Source organism: Lagopus leucura, unplaced genomic scaffold (assembly GCF_019238085.1).
Source record: "Lagopus leucura isolate 7727_CA_CO unplaced genomic scaffold, USGS_WTPT01 Super-Scaffold_100002, whole genome shotgun sequence".
Lineage (NCBI taxonomy): Eukaryota > Metazoa > Chordata > Aves > Galliformes > Phasianidae > Lagopus > Lagopus leucura.
In genome coordinates this window covers 51,121,097-51,141,115 of record NW_024962263.1, presented here as the reverse complement: position 1 = coordinate 51,141,115, position 20,019 = coordinate 51,121,097, and the positions used below count along the sequence as shown (strand labels likewise).

Genomic DNA, 20,019 nt, shown 5'->3' with positions numbered 1-20,019 from the left:
TTAATTTCTTTACATTTGTCCATCTCTCTCTTTCTGAAGAGACTACTTAGAATGTCACTTTTTTCAACATTTCTTTTATTGCAATGTTCATTTAATATTTCCCTTCAGTAGCGTACGTCTGAGTATTTTTTTACATTATGACTGAAATTATCCACTGTAGTACCATAAGACATCAGTTTCTTCATATTCCTGTGCCTAACGCTTAGTCTTCATTTGCACTTCCCCATTGTTCCCTTTCACATCCTTCTACATTGCTCCATTTTCAATCACTGTCTTATTACACCAGTCTGTCCCCTTTACATTTTTGTCTGTATTTTTCATTTGACATAAATCTATTTCATGCTCCCTATCTCCTTGAATTCAATTTTCCTTTAATTTTATTTGCATTCCATCCAGCATGATTTTACCCACCTCATTCATTTGAATTGTCATGTTCTGTTTCACCTAATCTGGAAAAGAGTGCATTTTCACTTCCTTTCAGATTCTGTTTTTTTCAGCTTCATTTTTGTGGAAAGAAAGAAGAAAAAATTACTTTTTATATGCAAGGTTATTTTAACTGTTTTAAAAAGACTTTTTGCCATTTAACTAATCTTTACTTTGGATTTTAAGCCTAAAGATCAAGACTTCTGTGTAAATTTCAGACCTGATGAGAATCTACAGTTTAATTTGCTGGATTTAGCAACAGTTTTAGTATTGGATCTTAGCATGGTAAACATCATGCAAATAAGTGACAGTAGGTCAGTAGTTTTTAATAGAACAGAATAAGATAGTATATGTGGATATGCCTGAGCACACAAAGCTTGTTGCAAAGCCATTTCCTCTCAAAAAATCTGTAATAACTTCAGTAAGAGCGATCAGCCTTTGAGAAAAAGGTTAAGCAGAGGGATTTTTGCTGATTTACAGATGGAGCGTTCTTCTCCTTGAATTTCAGTTTTTCTTTCTTGATCTCATCTTGTCTGTGCATATCCGTGCAAAGCTGTGGGTGTTAGACCCCGATTTCCGTGAAGTCTTCTCTTAATCATTAATGCCTACATAGCAATATTAAAGGAAGGATTTTTGAGATGTCCAAAAACCCTTTTCTTTTGGCATAGAGATGTTATTCTTTCTCACTTCTGTATGACATAAGCAACGTATAGGGTGATACCTATACTTTATACCAATTCAGGTGAATGTCTTCTCTCACAACAAGATTAAGTAATAGATGAGGAATAAGAAAACGTCTAATACAAATATTTCTAAGGCAGACTATAAAAATAATTGAGGCAAAGGTGATTCAAGGAAGAATTATATAACTGTAAAGGAAGGAAAAAATGGTCCATCTTGTCTCCCTGCACACTCTCCACATGCATTCTTCATGGTTTAAGACTATCTATGTTATCAGTATTCCTCCCAGTGTGTCTTTACTACAGATTATCAGTGACAGAAGTATCCTTCTTTGGCAGGGCCAGCTGTGGGTGGACATACTTTAATACTCTTCAGTGAAGGACTGCCTTTCAGGGGGAAATCCTAACTTGAGGATTGTGACCCATAGGTTAATAGATCCTTCTTAATTCAAAGTCTGTTTTCTCTGACCATGTAAACAATTAAGATGAACACATCTGAGACTGTTCATGGTAATATATTTGTGTTTTAACACCTTTTTTGTTGGTGGTTTGTTGGTGGAAGGTTTTTTTGGCTTTTGCAGTTTTGACTAATGCTTGATCAGTCTTACAGACCTTCAGGTAACCTTCAAGGATCTCTTCAAAGCAGTGCAAATTACTTTCAGAGACAGGCACAATTTGGTTCAATCCTGCCTATTTTTACTACAACATGGTGTCTACCAAGCAAGTCTCCACAACCATTGCCTCTGTACTTGTTTTATGCTCGCAGAAATGGGAGATATAGAAAATGCTGAACAAAGTGACTTCTTTACTCCTGTCTTCCTATGCTTCTGCAACATTGCACACATAAGTTATAATTCTAGGGAAAGGAGAATTGTTTTAAAAATGTAGCTTGATTCCACTAGAAGTGTTTTAGCTAAGACTATTTCAATCCAAGCTGAAACTGCCAATATGATTATTAAGGAAAGTACTGGTCCTAGCACTGTTATTTGCATTTAGAAAGGACTTCTGGACCACAAATTTGCTCCTGATCTTGTGAGTACTCATTATATGACTCACCCAAGTTTTTCCATTTCTCATAACCATACAGTCTTTCAAAGAAAGGGGGATGACAGACTGTTTTCTGTCTTCCACTGCAGTGATTCTGTCTTTGCAGATTCATTAATATTCCTAATTTTCATTTGTATGCAGCTAATAAATGTATCTAAATCTATGTCATCAAAGTCCTGTTTTCCAACAGGACTGCTTATGAGCTGTGAAGGAACCCAACACAAAAGATGAACGTAACTCTAGAAATTCTGTGCACTGGCCTAAGAGTGGAAGTCCACTAAAAGACTAATTCATTTTCAAAAAGAGCATTAACCAAACTGCCAATTCTTTTTTTCCTTTTAAATATAACATTTTAAGGCATCAAATGGAGGCTATTACTGTATCAAACAAAACTGCAGTGTTAGAAGTAAACTGATGAACAAAATGCTTTTGTAACTTGAGGTGTGGAAAAATAAAGACCTAAACTTCAGATTTAAAAAGGCAATAACTTGTCACCTGTCACTCACTCAGGAAAATTGCTTTGATAATGCAACTATAATAGGTTATCCTTTTCATTAAACTTAGCTGTTTTCTTGCAGGTTTACTTTGGGTTTCAAAAAGATTAAAGAAGTAAAACAGTCATCATACATCCTAAGAAGCTGAATTTAAATAATTAAAGACCTTAAATAAGTAAATCCTCGTTGTTTCTCTCTAATAGGACAGTTAGCTGAGAATAAACATGTTTTCTCTTGATTTCTGATTGTCCTGTCACACTTTTCATGGAGAGGAAGTAGTGGTATTTCTTCAGCTAGAAGAACAGAATAGTGCCAACTCCTTCCACGCTGTATCTTGAGACTGGGACTGTTTTTTCGAGAAGAGAGCGCAACATCGGAATTACATAACGTATGTCAGCTACTGCAGGAACACAGAAAGAAAATTTTGTGTTATTATAATTTATCATGCCAGCACAAGGTCCCAATCCTTGTTATAGGTAGTGGCTGGAAAATACTAAAGCTAGGAAGATGCAATAGTGTATGGAGACACACAGTCACTTCCAGGGAGTCATAATGCAATTCAACTGTAAATTTTACTTTCTGGCTTGAAATTCTTCTTGACATGATTGGATGATCTGGGTCAGCCTTTTCCTTTGACGAGTGCCCTAGTTTACTTTCAATCCAGTAGATTTCAGGAACAGGCTGTAAGCCATACAAACTGTCCTAACAGCTGTTTTCTCTGAAGGAGAGTACAAAACTTGTTCTATCCTTCCACTCCCCACAAATGAACATCTGACAAGAAAATTCTGCAATGAGAACAGAAGCTGCTTTGCTCACTGCTACTTCACACACACAAATGCATTTTTAGAGAGAGAAGGTGTGATCAAGGCAGCAAGAGGTAATAAGACTGAGTGACAATATTTTAGCTGAATCACACCTATGAACATTCAGCCTACACATTTATCACAGAATGATATCAAGGATTCACTTCAAAATTGGATCTGATTGACTAGTGCACTTAATTTACCTACTGCACCAAACAGCTGTTCAGCTTCTGTCAAATATGAAAGCAAATATAATTAGTGCATGTTCACTGCTGTTTTCTCATTACATCGCCAGCCCATACTGCTAGAACAGTTAATTACTGCAACAATGTGTTGACTTACCTGATACACTACGTGATTATTCATCATTGATTCATTTTTTTCTTCTTCTCTAATAATTCTGTTAACATCCCTGATGGTTCTTAGTAGTGAATCCCCTTGATCTTTTGCATTACTATGTCCTCTCAAATGCTACTTAAATTCTCCAGGTAGCTCACTTCTCTAGATTTTAACAAGACATGAGGTATAACTTCAGCTGACACAGTATGTAACTGGAGAAATAACCTGATTAAGTCATTCTATGGCAGAACACAGCAAAATGTGTTATCCAGACACTGCTCACCTCACCAGCCTATTGCTACTTTCCTCTTGCTCACAGAGCAAGGATCTGCTAATGGAGTCTTCTTCCTTCAGCAAAGGCTGAAAATTAATGTTGAGAGAATGTATTATTCCATAATCAATCTTGTTCTCAATTGACCTGTTTCAATCCTACAGTTTGTTTGTTGGCTTTTGTTTTTTTCTTCAATGGTTTGTGTGTGTTTTTTAGGTCACCTATGCCTCAGTACTCCATCTTTAAAATGGAGGTAGCAGACTTCTCAGCCCTGCCTACCAGATGATGTGTGCTCCTTTCAATACAGCCTCTGTGCTTAGAAAGCAGCTCTATCTGTATGAAATGTAAGGATTTTAGATTTTATCAGTAACCTCCAGGCTGGTGAAGGACAAACTGCACAATTCATCTGCCAACCCTGGATATTTCTGCAGTGCATGTGCAGATCAGCTGTGCTGTGCTGGCACAAGAATGCACCATATTTCTCAGAAATGCCAGATTTAGTCGTATACTGCATGCGTCCAACATTATTGCCAGGCATCTGCAAAACAAACCTAAACTGTCCTGCTGCCTTCTCCTCTCATCACATTGCAGAAATATCTGGCTCTGTGGTAAAAGAAGGTCATCTAAGTACTTGAGACCAATTTTAGTAATTAACACAATGTTGCATATTCACCTGACATCATCTTCATGCACAAAACTTGCAACAAATCTTAGAAGAAAAGTAAAGAAAGGAACCAAGGAATGTATAAAAAGTTTATGAACACATAGGGTAGAGAAGGAATGGAAAATTCTCTATAAAGATGCTGGAATTATAACTAGTCAGAGAAAGAAAAAAAAAAAAAGAATGCAAAGCAACTGATATTCTTAGCGAGAATATGAAGAAACTCAAGGAGTTCTCCTACAGCAATTCAGAAGGTAAATAGTCCCAGCAGCTGCTGCAGCACTATGCTGTCACTTCAAGCTCAGTGAAGAACTGAAAGGCTTCTCTGCCACCTGAGAGACTTCACAGCTTGAAAAGACTTTTCATATTCTGAGATTGATACCTGACATTTACATGGTTTTCTCATCCTTTCTTCTCACAAATACATTTGCCTCCTTTTTTCTGTCTCCCCTACATGATGTTTTATTGTCTTTATACATTTACTTTTCAGTACCTCGGCTCATTCCATAAGGAAAAAGAGATCAAACGAGAAAAATCAGCACATGGAATGTAGGTGATTTGGCAGTCACTGCTGACAGGGACACAAAGTTAAACTTTAGGCAAAGTTACCTTTCTCTTCCCACAGGAGCAGCCTCTGCAGCCTGTTCATGACACTGAGAAGCCTGAGCATCACATTAGAACACTATGCATGAGCACAAGCAGAAAGAAAAAAGGAATTACGCAATTTCAAAATAGATAACTGCTTGAAATGAGTAATTTTGAGCAGTACTACTACCCACAAAAATGTTGACTCATTTATTAAAAGTAATTGATGAAAAAACAAAACCATAATTAAAAAAAAATAAACACAAAAAACAAAATTTTCTTAAGAGCCTTGAAGGCTACTCTTCTATACACTCTGTGTTTATAAATGGTCTTAATTGGATTTTTTTTTTAAAAAAAGGAAATTTTCTTTGTATATCTTCAGAATTTCAACAAAGCATTTCTTAGTTATTTCAGCTAAGAGTTATGCAACAATTCATTCATTCATCTTTCTGCTTTGCCATGAGACAGATGAATAAAACAACTGTTTCAGCTTCAGACTTTTTTTGTGCTCTCCCACAACCCCACACAAACACATCAGGAGCAAGCAGGCAATATAAAGCAGGTAACACAGAAGAAGGAGTGTAGAGGGGGCACTTGGGAAAAAAATACATTGTGTTTTAATATTGTTATTCAGTATATTTGCAAATATTTCCTTTAACAAGGAATCAGACTAATTTCAGGAATATGAGCCATCCCTGAATTATTAGATGAAGTAGAGTCAAGGTACAGGCTTACAGCTGTGTGTACCCTCCCTTTTGAGCATGTTCCCAAGCACAGTTCTGGCCTCTATGTATCAACATCCTCCCAGCTGAGGCCTAGACATAGCTTAACACTTTTCGTAACGGTTTCTAATAGGCAGCTTTAGTTTAACCAAATATCAATCACTCTACTATTGCTATAATTAGGCTTTGGGATCAGTGGCAGACCAAGATCTAGCCAATGTGCAGAGACAGCTGCAGACGACTCCCACCAATACTGAGAGGCAGCATGGCAAATGAGTGAAGAAGTGTGGCTGAGTGCTGGCAGTACGTCAATGGGTAGACTTGGATTGTTAACACAGGGGTAAAAAAGCTGCTATCATGTGTAATGTACCAGAGTTGAGGCAAAGGCCATACCATTACCAGGGAACATTATGAAAGCAATTTTGAGTACTGCGCTGTTTTGGGTACCGCAGAGTAAGGACAAAAGAGGGCACTCAAAAGAGAGCTATGAAGGTGGTAAGTGGCCTGGAAAGAGAGATGTGGGAAGAGAGTCTGAGGTCCCTTGGTTTGCTCAGCACAGAGCAGAGGAGCTGAGGGGAGGACTCATGGTGGCTGCAGCTCCTTACAGGGAGCAGAGGGGCAGCGCTGAGCTCCACTCTCTGTGATGGCGACAGGACCGGAGGGAACGGCATGGAGCTGCGTCAGGGAGGGGCAGCTGGGGGTTAGGGAAAGGGTCTGCACCATAGGGCAGTGGGCATGGAGCAGGCTGCCCAGGGCAGTGGGCACAGCCCTGAGCTGTCAGAGTTCAAAGAGTGTTTACAAGACATTGTGAAGCCAGCAGTTGGACTCAATGATTGAGTCCCTTGCACTTGGGATATTCCATGATTCAGTGGTCTACCATTTTGGTTGAAAAACAATGTCTGACTGTTCCCAACATGAAAGGGAAAAGTTGTAGTCACTCTGGACCCCCTCCAGAGGCAGCAGCCTAGCAGGGACGTACTGTAAGACCAACTCCTGCAATACATGCCGTTATCAGCCACAGACTCTCACCAGAGTTGGTACAAAACCTGAAACACAGAGATCCTTTGGACCTTGTAGAGATGCTGAGGAAGAGACCAGGGAAAGCAGAAAGTCCTGACATCCTCATGCTCACAGAAACCAGAGTCAGCAGATGTGCCTTTTCAGTTTTGTGACCTTGAGCATTTTTCCAGTGGTGAAAAGCCTTCAGGAATGTCTTAGATGTTTGGGAAACCTCCCATCAGGGAACAGAGCACTGCAAAGGAGTTGCTACTCGGTAATCTCGAAGATATACTGCTTGATTTTACTGGAACTAAAAAAGTCACTGATTGTGATATTGAAAATGAGTTCTGGCGTGCTGAATCACTCAGCCACTGACAACTTGTTCTGTGCCTTTTGCCAGGTACCATTACAGAAACAAATGTCTCCAGACATCAGCCAACCCTCAAAGCTATTCCAGTGATAACAGATAAAGACAGAACAGGACTTTCAGATGTCAGGCCTGTAGCTGGCAAAGTTTATTGTATAAGGCGATAGGAGAAGATAGGGCAGGATGTTTTTATCAAGCTTAACAGAGCCAGTAGCAGAGTACTAGTCTGAATGCAAAGAAACTGGAGCTCAGGACAACACAGGTCTTCACTATCAGAAATCTCTGGGGCTTGGAACTTCCAAACAGACTTTGTAAAATGGAAAGACCAAGTTCTTAAGGGCAACCCAAAAAATTACAAGAATAGCCATCTACAACATTTACCTAAGATCCTATGTGTAAGTGACATGTAACGTTAAAGAAAGGAAAGAAGAATAGGCAATACAGCTGGAGAACCAGACTTATAACTTTACTGAGATTATGAGCAGCAGAGGTTAAAGAAAGTCTTTAGGCTTTAGGATAAACCAGAGTAGTAACACTGAAATAAATCCAACATAGCAAACTGATCTCATAGCAAACTGATGAATTTACACTGAAAGAGGGATAGTGGCTCTATGAAGTGACAACACCTGTTAATTTGGGGGCACAAATATGCCACCTATTACCAGCACACAACACAGAGATGACAAAGAGTTGTATAAGACAGAAAAGAACATTCATTTGGAAAGTTCGACTCCTTTGGACAAACAGATGCGCAACTGATAAATAAACAAAAAGAAATACTCACTGATACTCCAGAATGTTAACTTTTGTGGCAGATATGCCACATACATTTTTGGTACTGAATAGATGGTTCAAAAATTGAGGAGATAACTTTGCTGTCCTCCAGCTCACCGTATACTGCCTCACACACAGTTTGCTGCTTAATGGAATCCTGGCACAACCATGTCTGTCAGGCAGCCACAATATGAAACTGAATGTCAATAACTGATTTCACTTCTTCCTGCACTTTAAAACTTCCTGCACTTTAAAGAAAGAAAACTTAGAAAGTTAAATATTATGTATGTATGGAGCAAGAGTAACCAAGAAGAAGAGGCACCATATAGACATTTACAGCAAGCTAAAAGGTGGGAAACTACTCATATTGAGCCATCCAATCTAATGCTGAGTATGTATGATTTTAGGGTTTATATTTTCAGTTCCTGAGAGGCAGTAACTATCTCAATCAGAAAGCAAAATAGTGCAATTGGTGAGGTAGAACATACTGTAAAGGACCATGGGCATCTGTAGGAAGAGCAGAAAAGAACACTTCAACCTCTGTATGTATACCACTTCAACATGTATGTGGTATGAATACCATAACTGATGTACGAATAAAGTATAGATGGAAAAATCTACCAAATAGAGCAAAGGGACAAGAAGATAACAAACAAAGGAAAGCATTTTGATTGTATTTGAAAATCCATGGTGTGCAGTGGGCTGTGGTCAAAGGTCATGTCCTCAATATAAATGATACTATAGCTACATAAATTATATTCTATGTAACTCTTTGCTAACACCTTTTTTTTAAAAAAAAAAAAAAAAAGAAATGCAATAACAAGTGATGCACCACCTTGTTTAGATTTTGGAGGGAGAAGGATCATCTATTGGAAAGGAGACTACCACAAAGTATAGTTAAAAATACACTTCTACAAACTAAGCTTTTGAAAATGCCTGTCTTAATCTCTTCATGCTTCGTTTACTAATTTGTAAAACAGGGATAGAACACTTTTCTCCCACAAATGTTGGATGTTTGATTAAAATGTCAGCATTTGAAATGCACTGTCAGTTATATGTAATAATTTGCATAAATACAAGTAGATACACAAATGTATATACTCGTTTACATAATGAAAAAATGTGCATCTGTCATACAAACAGACAGACATGCAATCCCCAGAGCAAGATTCAAATGTGATTCTAAGTCTCAGTCTGATGTACACAAAAGAACAAAAATCACAGAATCATAGAATGACTAAGATTGGAGAAGACCTCTAAGATCAACACTGTCTCGACTCATCAGTGCCATGTCCACCACAACATGTCTCTCGGTGCCACATCCACATGGTTCATGAGCACCTCCAGGGACAGTGACTGCACCGCCTCCCTGGGCAGCCTGTGCCACTGCCTCACCACTCTTTTAGAGCAGAAATTTTTCTTAATATGCAAACTGAACTTCCCCTGACATAATTTGAGGCTATTATTTCTCATCCCTTTGCTGTTACCTGGGAAAAGAGGCCAACCCCCACCTCACCACAACTTCATTTAATGTGACTGCAGGGAGCAATAAGGTCTCCCCTGAGCCTCCTCTTCTACAGACTGCACAATCCCAGCTCCCTCAGCAGCTTCCCATCAGACTTGTGCTCCAGATCCCTCACGGCTTCGCTGCCCTTCTTTGAACACGCTCCAGGGTCTCTATGTCCTTCTTGTAGTGAGGGGCCCAAAACTGAACACGGTACTCACGGTGTGGCTTCACCAGAGCTGAGTACAGGGGAATGATTACCTCCCTGCCCCTGCTGGCTGCACTATTTCTGATACAAGCTGGGATGCCATACAAGCTGGGATGCCATCGGCCTTGTTGGCCAGCTGGGCACCCCGCTGGATTACGTTCAACAATCACAAAAGGAAAAAAAATAATAATAATAAAACAAAAGCCACCAATATATTATAGACCCGCTGCCTTCGTCAGTCGCCTCTCCTATCCACCGGGGGGTGATGTCCGCCCGCCCGCGGCCCCGCGGCTGCTGCCGCACCGCACAGCGCTGACCCGCCAGCAGGTGGCTCCTTCCCACCGCGCAACGCTGTGCGGCCCCAGAGCTGCGCCTCTTCGCTCCTCGCAGGGTAATACAGCGGCATACTGCTGGATGGTTGAAGGAATGCGGCGCGGAAAGCATCGCTTTTAGAAGCGTAATAGCTTTTGCGGGGATGTAGCACACTTGTTTAAATGAATACTTATAGTAATGCACACACAAACAGAGTTGTATTTATTCGACTGAAGTCACATCTCAGATCTGCTTGAGCAGATCTGAAACAGTTCAGCTGTAGGCAGAGGAGATACTACAGATGGGAATGACAGAGGAATTTGGCCCATTGTTAAAATATCTTCATGTAGAAACAACGTAGGAAAACTGAACTACAACCAGGCCCCTTCATGATGGGCTACACTGACTCTAACCTGAGCCCTTTTACAGACAGTGAGGTTCCACAGGCATGAAGGAGAGCACACACAAGCCACCCTTATTTGAACTACCTGGTCCAAAAGGGACTGTCTTGTATCTTATTAATAAAGAAAGCTCCTTCACAATAAGTACTATTTATACATATATTAAAGTAATAATAATAACATTGCAGATGAGCTTAGACCTCTAAGGCGCCTGCCTCAAAGCTTATTGACTTCAAGAACTTTGAAAGTTCAGGCTGAATCAGACTTTTGTGGTTCAATCATTGTCTTTTAAATAGGCTTGAGCTGGAATTATGAACCTGAATTAACAAAACACAAAGGAACACTTAGCTTTATAACATGTCCTAAACGCAAACTTCTTTTTTAGTCTCACCAAATCTCAGAAGCTTAGATCCTATGACACAACTGAACTTGATAACTCTGACTTGAAACACCTGATTTCAGTAAACCTGTATATGAAGGTGTGAAACCTTCAAAATTTGAAGAATTTGAACTTCAATTCAAAAGCAAAATTTCCAAAATCCAGTTTTCTTTTCTATCACTTAACTTAAATTGTACAAGCCCAGAGCTCAGTGTGATTTCACACCATTCCATCTGAAGTTGCTGCCATTTCTGCTGATAGTTCAGGTCAGAATTTGCAGTAATGAAGTAAAAGGTTTGGAAGAAAAGGTTTCCTAAAGATATGCTTCAAAAACATTTATTTACGTGCATATGTTAGGGCAATGAAGGAATACTATTCCCTAATTGCTTTCCTCTGCTAATTTCAGTCTTATCCCTCTCAGCCATCCAAACCTAATTAGATCTGAGGTACTCCTCACCTTTTATCTCCACTGAATCCTTACTGCTTCCAAAATTTACACCACTCCTTTACTTTCCCAGGATATACCAAATGACACTGAGGTTGAAGTTTAGCCGGTATATTCCACATTCAATTGGCTACTGAAAACTGATCTCTTTTTCTTCCTTTTTTTTTTTTTTTTTCCTCCATAAAAACCATTTCTTACTTTCCTTTGAATTATAGGAGGCTTAAAAGTTGAAATACCTATACTGTGAGTTATTTCTGCTTTTATCTCTCCTGAGATGAAGCCATCACCCGCACCAATAGCCCTCTTGAGGTACATTTGATATGCTCCACTGGGCTGGGTACTTCTGGGGGCTCCTCTGAATTTTCAGTGGGCTCCACAGCAGGCCCAGGCAAAATGTGCTCAGCAGTAGAGTGTCTCAAAAACATAATACCCTGGGAACAGCCATCCAGCATAACTCATTTCGTATTCCATTTTTTTTTTTAATGAATTTTGCTGTGATTTATCCAGATATTTACCATTTTTGGATCCAAGGTCATGCTAATAATTGATACATGATAAGGACATGAACTCTTTAATGTGAAAACCTGAGTTGCTGGTGAGTTAGTTTTGGTCCTTCTTCCCTCTTTGATAACAAAGGCAGTTCTGGCACTCCATTTCCAGAAAGCTGTGTAACAAAAGTTGCCCTTCTCAGAAAGCCTGACAAAACAGGGGTTTGATGGAGCTGTCAGAAGCTGAGGCTCACAGGTTATTATTTAGACACATAAACAAGCAAAAGGCAATTTCTGCTACATGGTTGAAACTTTGGACCTAAGCATTCTATGGCGCAAAGCACATACCAATCTTTCAGGCAACGGATGTGCGCGGGTCGCTTCCCACCTGCTTCACAGAGCAGCAATTAGCAGCACAGTGGCATTAGCAGGACGCTTCACACCAGCTTTCAAAGCGATGACCTACAGAAGCTGTGACAGACCAGTTAATTGTAACACTTGGGGGAGAAGTGCTCAGCCTGACTCTTCGGGGTGAGCACAAGGCCTTGCCCACTGGCACAGGGCCCTGCAGGAACATCTTTGCTGTCTGCCATCCCTGCCTCTCTCCTGCCAAGGGGAACTCTCCCACCCTCTGTGGTTGACTTTCGTGTTTCCTTTCTTGCTCTGGGATGGATGCTGCACGCCTGTGAGTGCCCTCTCATCCACATTTGCCGTAAACACCCAGAGCACCTGTTTACTCTGACTCACCTACCCCTCACGCAGACTCTCCCTTTTTTTTGACAGCAGACCTCACTCAGGCAGTATGTGTTGCTAATATCCTTTCAGGACCATGTAATAACATGCCTTCTACCCAATTCCTAACATCCTTCAATCAGCTTGGCTCAGCCAGTGGGCTAACTGCTTACGCTTCTGTGATTTATATAAGTGCAATTAATTTGAACTGCATCACTCCGGTGTTATGCTGGTGAAAATGCCCCGAGAGGGAGTACCTCACTGGTGAATCAGACCCTTTGCTTTTAACAAATATACAAAGGAACAGATCTCGAGCCAGTGAAAATCTGCATGGCTCCATTCATTTCAACACAGGGACTTAAAGCAGCTTGAGGCCTGAATCACAGCTCATGTAGCAAACTATTTAGATACAGACTAATGCCTCACATCGTGAAATGCAGTGCTTTCCCAGAGCTGGAAGGGAACAGAGAGCTGAGAGGGGACCAGCTTCACAAATGCCCCTTTCAAAAATATGCTTTGGATTTCATCGTTTCTGTAGAATGAAGGAAAGCAGCCGTTTTGCTCTCTGTGCTGTGAAGTGCTGCATTTCTCCCTTCAGCCTAGCTACAGAGCAGGTAACCAGGAAGTCCCTTTCGTTGCCACTTTCCCTCTTCTTCCCCAGCCTGGGTGTGTTCCCTGCAGCCTGGAAGCCTATGTGACAACTCCCACTGCCACACACAAGGGAGACGCTGAACAGCTGAACCTTTTTAATCAGTTCTTAAAAATGGCCAACTTTCTCTGCACTTGTTCTGGCATCCCAGAGATTAAGAAGCCATGCAGCTTGACAAAGCACTTTGTTCTGACGTGTCTTAACAGAACCAGAGGGGCTTTTTTTTTTTTTTTTCCCTCACGTCTCTGTTCCAACACCTGCTGCAAAAAATGGGCTGGGGTGGGCTCTGTAAAACACAGGACACAGCCCTAGCGGCACACCGCACAGCATACCAATATGTGCCCGGGCAGGTGGAGTTAAAAGCTAAGGGGGGAGAGCACTGGGGGGGGGGGCAGAATGGGAGACAATCAGTGTGGTCCGTGTTAGAAATCCACCAGCACTCAGCTGTCCACATTTTCAAAACGCAAACATTTGAAAATTAATATACACACAAATACATATATATATGTGTGACTAAATGCCTCCTCTGAACCAATCTAGATAACCAGAACATTCTGTGGCCCATTTGAGAAACTTTCATCCTAAATGAAATACATAATAAAGATTATACCTTCTTAGGATATCAAGAGGTCTTAAACATACTAATGGAGAAATGCATTTAAGAGACATCACTCAGTCTGTAATTTGGGGGGATTGCTTATCTGTGTATCTTTTAACTGCTTTGAGTAATTAGGAAAATTCCCTTAGCAGTGCTCTAAGAGGACAGGCAAAAGAGTGACACAGTAATTCCCAAGGAGGGAAAGGTTGAAGTTTTGCATTTTGTACATTTTTAAAGTTAAAAGAAAAAAAAAGAAAAAAAAAAAGGAAGTATCCTTCATAAGAACAGCCTATCTGAACCAGTATGCATATGTACAACATATCAAACCTATCATCCCCTCTGAAATGTTTCCACGGGCTGCTCCCTCAGCCTGGACTCACCAGCATCTCGCTGGCCCCTGTGCCTGAAAGGGGCAGGCTGGGGAGCACAACTGCTCGTCCCCACCATTTCCTGAGTGCAGATTTCAAAGGCAGCTCCCAGCCACAGCAGCGCACAGCTTGCTCCAAGCCTCGCTTTGCCGGATAACATCTCTCTTGCAATGTCCCCCCCCCTTTCTGCCCTTAACGGGCAGTGTGTCCCATTGTAATTCTGATATCAAACATCTGGAAAAGAGACTCTTAAAGGAGAAAAAAAAAAAAAAAAAGATAAGAAAAGATAAGAAAAAGTTTCAGTGCACGTGACTTATTCGGGAAGCAAAAAAGAGAACTCAGCTGAATCAGTAAACTGACCTTTTATTGTTAAAGCACTATGACCAAGGCATTTTTCTAGACTGAAATTCCGAGGAGCGCCGCGCACCCGCTTTGCAGCAGCGCAGCGCGTTCCGCCAGGCTGCTCTGCTCCTCTGTGCACAGCTGTCTCCAGCGGGAGGAGCTGAAACCTGAAGCAAAGCCTCCGAGCGGGGATTGGGTCCGTCCTGCGAGCAGCCCTCCCAGAAAAACAGCCTGTTTGGAAAAGTGCTTGAGAACATCCAGAAGTGATTGGAGGAGCAGAAAACCCTTCCCCCCTGCACCTGACTTGCGGGTATTTACGGCACTTTTCAAGGCGCCTCTGCAGTGCCACTACACAGCGGAGTGCATGGAGCAGACAATGCGATAGGGACCGATGCGCTCGCAGTGATAGTGTGCGTGTGTGCTGCACCGCTGCGCCGATCCGAAAGGAGACTCTGCAAGAAGGAGAAAGCCTGCGTTCAAAATGCCACGCTCCTTCCTGGTCAAGAAACATTTCAATTCATCCAAGAAGCCAAACTACAGCGAACTGGACACTCATACAGGTAACAGAAGGAAATCTCCGGCCGCCGCGTTGCTTCCGAGGTCGCGTTTGTGGCTTGGAGGTGGAGAGGAGGGGTGGGATTGCTCCCCGGGCTATGGGAGGGGGTCACTTCCCCGCTAGCTCTTTTTTTCCCCTTGCTTACAATGAGAGAGTTCTGACAAATATGTCAGCGCTGCTCGGAATGAATCATGAAGTTTGCTCATCCACTTGAACTCAGTTATTAAAAGAGGATTTGGAGTTTTCCTGTTCTACATCTGCTGGAAATGGAGTTGAAACTTCTGCACAAATCCTGCAGGAAGTTTACTGCTGCACTGTATCAGGCTGCATAGATTTAGGAGCAGCACGCTGCCTTGAGGAGACTCTCAAGCTGTAATTTATCTGTTCCACGGCACTGTCTTTACCCATCAGTATATTTGTATCCAATCGTATTTCCTTAATCCGCCTTACAGGCAGATGGACATTCCAAGTGTTTGACTTAGGCACTTTTTAATGCCCCAAATGTTAATTTTGCTGCCTTTTAAAATACTTTTCAGTTCTCTTACCTTAACATTTTCTTCTTTCTCCAGTGATTATATCCCCATACCTGTATGAAAGCTACCCGGTCCCTATCATACCGCAGCCAGAGATCCTGAGCTCTGTAGCTTACAACCCCATTACTGTGTGGACTACAACCGGGCTGCTACCGTCTCCTCTACCCAATGACCTCTCTCCACTTTCTGGATACCCCTCATCTTTGGGAAGAGTCAGCCCACCTCCACCATCCGACACCTCCTCCAAAGATCACAGCGGTTCAGAAAGTCCCATTAGTGATGAAGAAGAGAGAATCCAGTCCAAGCTTTCAGACCCTCATGCCATCGAAGCTGAAAAGTTTCAGTGCAGTTTATGCAACAAGACCTATTCCACTTTCTCTGGGTTGGCCAAACACAAGCAGCTGCACTGTGATGCTCAGTCTAGGAAATCGTTCAGCTGCAAGTACTGTGACAAGGAGTATGTCAGCCTGGGAGCACTTAAGATGCACATCAGGACCCACACGCTACCTTGTGTCTGCAAGATCTGCGGCAAGGCTTTCTCCAGACCCTGGCTGCTTCAAGGGCACATCAGAACCCACACTGGTAAGAGCTGCAGACTGTTGCTATTGCTTTCTGATATTTTTTTCCATCGGTAGAACAAACAGCACTGTTTCTTGACTAGCCAGGAGATGCATACATGAAGTTTTAAATGTATCATTAAATGGCCAGTTTTCCCCTTTTTGAGGAGTGATGGGAGAGGAGGATAACTGTGGGACAGATTCTGTTCTGATAACCTCTTTCCACTAGCTGAAGGTGTTTCTATAAGGATTTTATGGTAACTTTCAGGCTTTGGAAAATGATAATGTTCAGAAGGCTTCAGCTGACTCTTAAATAGTAAAGCAGAAAGGCAATGCATGAGAGGCTTATCTCTGACCCCTTAAGCAATTGGCAAGTTTTGCATGCACTCTCTCAAGTCCTCAAGAATTAGCAACACTTCATCACCAAAGCATTTCTTGTGTGTTGAGGCAAAAGCATGATTTTCAGTATAACACTGGGTACAATTTAACATCTGTACAGCTGTTTGCCACTTCTAAGCCAAAGCCCTCATTTCAAGTCATTCACACAGAGCTAAGCAGAAAGACACTCTATGAAAATATGGGAAAATACTGGGAGGAGCCCAGCCTAGGAATACTGCCTGCACCTGTACGTGCAGAAGGTGTCAGCACCTTGTCTTCAGAGACTGTACTTACTAGCAGATTCTGCAAAGCCTAAGTTCTGCAAGTGCAATCCACAGTGCTGAAAGCTGTTGTATCTGTGACCTGATTAACTTTGTGCTACACATGTTTTTGACTATAGTAAATCATTTCTGTCTGTTTTCTTTTTCTTCGGATAACAGTGAGTTTTACCTGTCCTAAGCTTTTTTTAACCCTTTATTGTATTTTTGCTTGATGTTTCCTTTTTAGGAGAGAAACCGTTTTCTTGTCCTCACTGCAACAGGGCTTTTGCAGACAGATCCAATCTGAGGGCTCATTTGCAGACCCACTCGGATGTGAAGAAATACCAGTGCAAAAATTGCTCCAAAACTTTCTCCAGAATGTCTCTTCTGCACAAACATGAGGAATCTGGCTGCTGTGTAGCACACTGAGTCATGCAGTCAATGTTTACCTGGACTCAATGCATTTCTCCACTCCTGTTCCAAATGATAAGTGGAAATCCAAAGGCATTTTCTCTTCCACTTTCCAGCCAAAAAAAAAAAACCAAAAAAAAACCAAAAAAAAAAAAAAAAAAAAAACCAACCAAAAAAAAAAACCACCCAAAAAAAACCAACAAACAAACAAAGTAGTGGAAGAACTTAGAATGTCAGTAGAAAGGAGCCTTAAGTAGTTCTGTTTAGTCACACATTCACATTCTTAAGTGTGAACGCTGAGGTATGGGGAAAGATGCCATGCATGACATTTCAAGTAGATTTAAAGGAAGAAGCATTATCCGCTTTTTTTATAGATGAAGCCAAATCTATGTAGTCTTTTCTTGCTTAGGGAAGGCTGCAAAGTTACTAATACATTCCTGCCAAGCCATTTCAACCAAAGAAACAGTATTTTAATGGAACTTTTGATAAAAATACTACCCAAGTGAATTTTACCAGACACCATTAATCTCAGGTGCCTTAAAAAGTATTCCAAGTTTACCTTAGTAAATGTTTAATATTATTCATTGCTGTGTTGTTTTTTTTTAAAAAAAGTTTTATTTTATTAAAGCCAAGGCCTTCACTATTGATCTAAAATGCTTTAAAGAGGGATAATTTAGAGAGGAAAATGTGTAAGAGAATGTACGAAGAACTTAAAGCCACGAATTAATCGCATGTGCCTTTATAAAAAAAAAATATAAAAAAGAAAAGAAAAAAAAGGAGACTGTAGCTTCAAACATTCCTGGTGCATGCCTGACCATCTTCTAATATGGAATCGTTCCTCTAAACTTTGCTATTTTTTAAAAACGGGAATAAGTGCAAGAGAGGGGACTCATGGGAGTTTAACAATTATTTTTTTTGTTAAATGCACAAAGGAAATGCAATATTTTCAGCATTACCCCTCCAAGTGCCTTTTTTATTGATGATTTTGTAAAGTATGTGGACATAATGTAAATATTTTTATTTTTATATGACTGAATGTGTTATGAATGAAAGTGAATTGTTGCCTATAGCAGCATCTATAGATAACTTGAAGAAAGCGTGAAGTGAAATTTATGGTTTTTTTCTAGCCACTTTTTTACAATAAACATTTTTAAATAAGCCTTCTGTTGTTTCTTCTAATTAAATAAAGGGGCCGTGTTTGATTTATCAAGGGTATTGAATAATGTAAGTAAATGTCTCTACAGGTCAAAGTGAAGATGAAAGTGAATTTCAGCTGTGAATTCTTAGTTCACAACATTAGAAAGAGAAATATCCATTTTTATTTTCAAACCTTCAAAACAGTATAAAGCATTTTTGTGGAGTCACCAGTATAAACATTTCTGCTTTTTTTTATTACTTGTAAGTATGACAACACTGTGAAATATGTTTTAACACAAACACTTAAATATTTTTTGTTGCATTTTAACAGTTGAAAAGATCCTAATAGAGCAGTCTTATTACAATACTCTTCCTGAGATGCTGACATTAGGAAATGTAGCCCTCACCAAAAGTTCGTTAAAGTCAGCAATATTTGCACAAAGCTCTTGTAACGTGGTGTGCAGGTCACAGTACAATATACAGTCATTTCAGAAAGACTAAAGATATCTGAAGTATCTTACATGGCAGAACTGCCAAGTGAATGTATTATGACTGTGTATGAGCTTATAGATCATGTGAAATAATTATTGAGTAATAAAAATCAGAAATACTGTTGTTCAGATGATTTGACTAGGGACTCCAGGCTGGATGTGGCTCTGGGAAGCCTGGTGTAGTGTTGGGAACCCTGCCTGCGGCAGGGGGTTGAAACTACATGATCACTGGTGTCCTTTTCAACCCAGGCCATTCTATGATTCTATGATTCTGTGACTCCAGGATCCTAAATACATAAAAACATTATGACTTCAACAAGCCAATAGCAGCATTTTCAACTTTTAACAAAGCACAAAGCTAGAAAGCAAATAAACATTGTACATACAAATTCCAGAACACTGTGGTATGTTATGCAGGAGCAGAAAATAGCAAAATCAGAATTCCAACATTTTAATGAGAAGTTTACAGTAGGACATGCACAAGGGGCAGATTTCTTGAGAAAGATCACATGCAATGACTGTCCTGCAGAGACCTGCAGACTGCCCCAGTAAGACCGTGCTGGAAGGTCTTGGGCAGTAGGTGCACGACAGCAGCTTTGTAACTTTTTTCCAAAGTCAGCTCAGATGAAGCTTTTCATATCCTCCAAGAACATCCTGGCAAAATCTCTGTGTTATAAGAACAATTCACTAGGACTTGTTAGATTTTATTTTCAGGAAGTGGCTTGAGAGTTCAGGAAAGATAGGATTAGTGGGAATTCGCGAGGTAACTTTTCAAAATGAACATATGAAGGCATCAAATACCTTTGAAAAGTTTCATGTGGTTACTGTATTGATTTGCACTTCCATGTTAGTCACTTTGAAGTTCCTAGGCTCCAGCAGCAATTTGTGCAGCTTTCTCTTCACGGAGTGAAGTTTAGCAGTGTATAAGTAAAGCTCTGGCAATCAACAGCTATTTGTACTGTCAAAGTTCTAGGTTTGCTTTCCTGCAGCTATTTACCTCGTGTAATAAAGGCTTCGCCATTGTTTTAATTCACACTTTAAATTCTCTATGCTCATAGTAAATGAAATAGCATAAGAGATTGACTTCTTGAATGAATGGAAATGC

At 40.6% G+C, this 20,019-nt stretch overlaps 1 protein-coding gene across 1 annotated transcript; it reads left to right on the top strand.

Annotated features, from left to right (window-relative positions):
- The first annotated feature begins 14,887 nt into the window (after positions 1-14,887).
- Positions 14,888-17,435, top strand: SNAI2 (snail family transcriptional repressor 2). Its single transcript, XM_042869470.1, has 3 exons — positions 14,888-15,151; positions 15,717-16,262; positions 17,123-17,435. The coding sequence occupies exons 1-3, from the start codon at positions 15,073-15,075 to the stop codon at positions 17,302-17,304; spliced, it is 807 nt and encodes a 268-aa protein (XP_042725404.1). The 5' UTR covers positions 14,888-15,072; the 3' UTR covers positions 17,305-17,435.
- The last annotated feature ends 2,584 nt before the right edge of the window (positions 17,436-20,019 follow it).